Consider the following 4,361-nt stretch of genomic DNA (forward strand, 5'->3'; position numbering starts at 1 on the left):
GTACTACTTAGTATTCACCCAAAGGACTTGAAAACTTATGTCCACACAAAAACCTGCACGGAATTGGTTAAGCAGCTTTATTCATAATTGTCTAAACTTGGAAGTAATCAGGATGTCCTTCAGTTGGTAAATGGATAAACTGTGTTACATTCAGACAATGGAATAGTATTCTGCACTTAAAAGAAATGAACTATCAAGCCAAAAAGAAAAAGAAAAAAAAAAGACATAAAGGAAACTTAAATGCATAGGACTGAGTTTAGAGGACAATGTAAAAAAAATTACATTCTTTATTTTTTAATTTTTTTCATTTATAATAATTTTTATTTTTTCCATTATAGCTAGTATACAGTGTTCTGTCAATTTTCTACTGTACAGAAAGGTGACCCAGTTACACATACATGTATACATTATTTTTTCTCACATTACCATTTGCAGCAACATGGATGGAACTAGAGACTCTCATACTAAGTGAAGTAAGTCAGAAAGAGAAAGACAAATACCATATGATATCACTTATATATGGAATCTAATATACAACACAAAAACTACATACTTTATAATCCAACTATGCGACACTCTGAAAAGCCAAAACTATGGAGGTAATTAAGAGAGCAGTGGTTGACAAGGATTTGTAAGAGGGAGGATGGAAGAGATGATTTTTATGGCAGCAAAATTACTGTATGACAATATAACTGTAGATATAATTTTTTGCTAGTCCAAACACATAGAATATACAACACCATGAGTGAATTCTAAAGTACACCCTGGATGTTGGGAAATAATAATGTGTTCATAGGGGTTTATGAATAATAATTAACATATTACTCTGTGGGCTGTATGTTGATAGTTGGGGAAGTTACACATGTGTGGAGGCAGAGGGTATGTGGGCTACCTCTGTATCGTCCATTCAATTTTGCTATGACTCTAAAATTTTTATAGTTTATTACATTAAAAAGGGCAAAAGATGCAAAGAGATGGCTCACCCAAGAAGATACAGATGGCAAGGAAATAACTGCAAAAAAAAACTAATGTAAAATAACACAAGGGAATTTCATGTTAAAATGAGATACCAGATCTATGAGAATTGTGAAAATTCAAAAAAAAAATCTCTGCACAGCCATAGAAAGTTGGAGAGCTCATCACGTTTCTCAGTGGCCCCAACAGGGAGTCCAAACTGCCATTCCCATCATTCCTCTGAATCAGTCATTATAGAAAACAAACCCTCAGGCCACTCCCTGAAAGCTTGAAAGTAGTATGCATGGTCCATTCTTCTCTTTCCCTCTTGAGGGAAATCTAAGAATTGGGAGTTTGCTCCATATCCTAACACACTGTGCCAGGGGGAAGAAGTGATGGGTAAAATGTCATACATTTGCCTAACACTTACTGTATCTCTTCTTAGCTTTGTTCTTATATGGTCTGCTGCAACCTATTATCTGATTTCTGGTGTTTTCACAAAGGAGACTTGGCCTGTATAGCCTTGTCTCCATGAAGTAATGAGGGCTTAGCTATTCATATTCTGCCAACTTACTAATGTTACACTTGAGTAATTCTCATCACTAAATCATGTTCTATTCTTTGTGGAACTTTCTTGAGTTCTTTTGGACAAGCAAACCACATCTGTTAAGGTGGAAAATTCTGGTGAATCAAAATTTTATGCTCCTTCACACTGTCGTATTTATCTGCAATACTCTGTAGAAGGCAGCCTTCACTTGAGCATTCCTTAGACTGTAGACGAGGGGGTTCAGCAATGGGTTGAAGAGGGTATAAAATAGGAAAAGGATTTTAAGCTGCTCCTCTTGTTTACTGTTGTCAGGGACCATGTAAACTATCATGGCTAGGCCAAAGTAGAACCCAACCACGCAGAGGTGGGAAGAACAGGTGGAAAAGGCTTTCTTGCGGCCCTCCTTTGACTGGATCTTCAGGACACTCCAGAGTATGCGCACATAGGAGACCAGCACCAGGGAAATGGGTGTAACTAATATGAACACACCATCAGCAAAGAGGGAAATTTCACTGATCCAAGTATCACCACAGGCCACTTTAAGAACAGATCTAAACTCGCAGAAGAAGTGGTTTATCTTCTGGGGCCCACAGAAAGACAATCTTAGCAGGAGAAAAACTTGTACCAGAGCCAGGGAAAACCCACATGCCCAGGAAGTGATGGCCAGGACTATGCATAGTTTCCAATTCATGATGACAGTGTACCGGAGGGGATGGCAGATCGCCACATACCTGTCATAGGACATCACCACCAAAATCAGGCACTCAACAGAACCAAAAGCCAAACTGAAAACCATTTGCATAGTGCATGAGTCAAAGGAGATAGTTTTTTTGTGTTTCACTAGGTTTTCCAGCATATTGGGCAGACTGCTAGAAGGATAAGACATGTCAATAACGGCCAGATGAGAAAGGAAGTAGTACATAGGGGAGTGCAGTTTGAGGTCGAGGCAAATGAGCCCCAAGATCATGCCATTTGCCAGCAGGTTGAAGATATATAGTAGGAAGAAGATAACGAAGAGAAGCAATTCCATCTCTTCCCTGAGCTGAAATCCCACCAGGATAAATTCTGTGATCCATGACTGGTTGCCCTCCATTGTAAATGAGTCTGTGTGTAAAGGACTGAAGTGTGATGGCAAATCAGATCTGGATAGCAATGAAAACTGGAGTTATTTATCTGAGGGTGCCTGTGTACTTGTCCCTATTTCACTGAGTTTTTTATTTTTCCAATGTTACTTTGCCTTTCTGTTTTTTACTTTTTATTTTTTAGTAATTCAAAATTTCATGTAAGTACCAGGGATTATAAACAAATCTAGTATACAGATTAATACAATTTTTTTCATGTTTGCCTTATAATTTATTTTTTCTGTATGTATGTAGTATTCATTTTCTGTAGACCACATATGAGAAAAATACAATCATATTCACACATTGACAATTTATCCCTAAATTCTTTTGATTGTTTTCAATAACATGAATATTCACTAATTTAATCTCACCATAATTACCAAAATAAAGAGCCGTAACATTAGCATGATGCACTATTCTAAATAAAGCATTTTCTGCCAATGTAGTCTAAGATTCAAATCTAGTATTACATATAATGCTAATTTCTTCTAGTCTTAAATAGTCTTTCTTGCCTTGACACTGATATTTTTTAACAGTATGAGCTCTTGTTTTGTATAATGTCTCTTAATTGAAAATTTCCATTAATTGTCCATGCTTTAGTTCAGAGTCAAATATTTTGGCAGGAAAAATATGATCTTCTTAATGCCTTTCATTATGCACAGATAATGTTAATTTGTCCCAGTACCGGTGATATTCAATTGGTGGATTGGTGGATCATTGGTTAAGGTGATATTTCCAAGTTATTTCCCATATAAAATTATTAATCCATAATTTAAAATACTTCCTTCATTCTGGCTTAACAAATTATCCTCTAGTCATCTTGTTCATTTCCCACTTCAGTAGAGAACCAGTTATTTCATTAAAAATGTCTTCTTTTACTGAAGAATCATAAATTCAAATAGCTGTCTCCTTTTATTGGGTGTTAAATAATTTTTTAACAAAATTGTTGCCAAATTTCTTATATCCACATTTAATAGGGAAAGCATATAACTGGGGACAGTATGTAAGTTTTTAAGGGATAATAGATTCTTACCTTTACTTATTTTATCCTAATACATATTCACTGACTTCTTTTTGAGAAAAAAAATATATTTTACTAAATTAATACTGCCATTAAAGAAAATGATTTCAGTATCATAGTCATTTTTCAGCAAAAGTAGACCTAACCCATAACCTTAATTATCTTGTTTATACTTTTTGCTTTATATTTAGACAATTATAAGTAGTTGGAAATATTAGACTTAAAAATTAAACTTTCGATAGTCTGATTTTTTTTTTTTTTGTCTTTTTGCTATTTCTTTCTTGGGCCGCTCCCGCGGCATATGGAGGTTCCCAGGCTAGGGGTCCAATCAGAGTTGCAGCCACCAGCCTACACCAGAGCCACAGCAACACAGGATCCGAGCCGCGTCTGCAACCTACACCACAGCTCACGGCAACGCCAGATCGTTAACCCACTGAGCGAGGGCAGGGACCGAACCCGCAACCTCATGGTTCCTAGTCGGATTCGTTAACCACTGCGCCACGACGGGAACTCCTGATAGTCTGATTTTTATATGAACAAAGAGGCATCTACCTCATGTCAAATTTTGACCTAAAATTTTCTTAATCATCTTAGAAAAAAACATGAAATTGGATAAAACGCTAAGAGAAAACACACATGAGAAATACATATCCAAAGATGATCACTATTAATAATTTGTATATATATTTCCATTATTCACTGTTCATATGTTTCA

At 36.1% G+C, this 4,361-nt stretch overlaps 1 protein-coding gene across 1 annotated transcript; it reads right to left on the minus strand.

Annotated features, from left to right (window-relative positions):
• On the minus strand, positions 541 to 3,899 carry LOC100513612 (olfactory receptor 2A2-like). Its single transcript, XM_021063601.1, has one exon. The coding sequence runs from the start codon at positions 2,592 to 2,594 to the stop codon at positions 1,662 to 1,664; it is 933 nt and encodes a 310-aa protein (XP_020919260.1). The 5' UTR covers positions 2,595 to 3,899; the 3' UTR covers positions 541 to 1,661.

Source organism: Sus scrofa, chromosome 9 (assembly GCF_000003025.6).
Source record: "Sus scrofa isolate TJ Tabasco breed Duroc chromosome 9, Sscrofa11.1, whole genome shotgun sequence".
NCBI lineage: Eukaryota > Metazoa > Chordata > Mammalia > Artiodactyla > Suidae > Sus > Sus scrofa.

What these genes read in the sequence shown, in the direction of transcription:
- LOC100513612 (XM_021063601.1), bottom strand. Translation starts at nt 2,594, where the DNA reads ATGGAGGGCAACCAGTCATGGATCACAGAATTTATCCTGGTGGGATTT.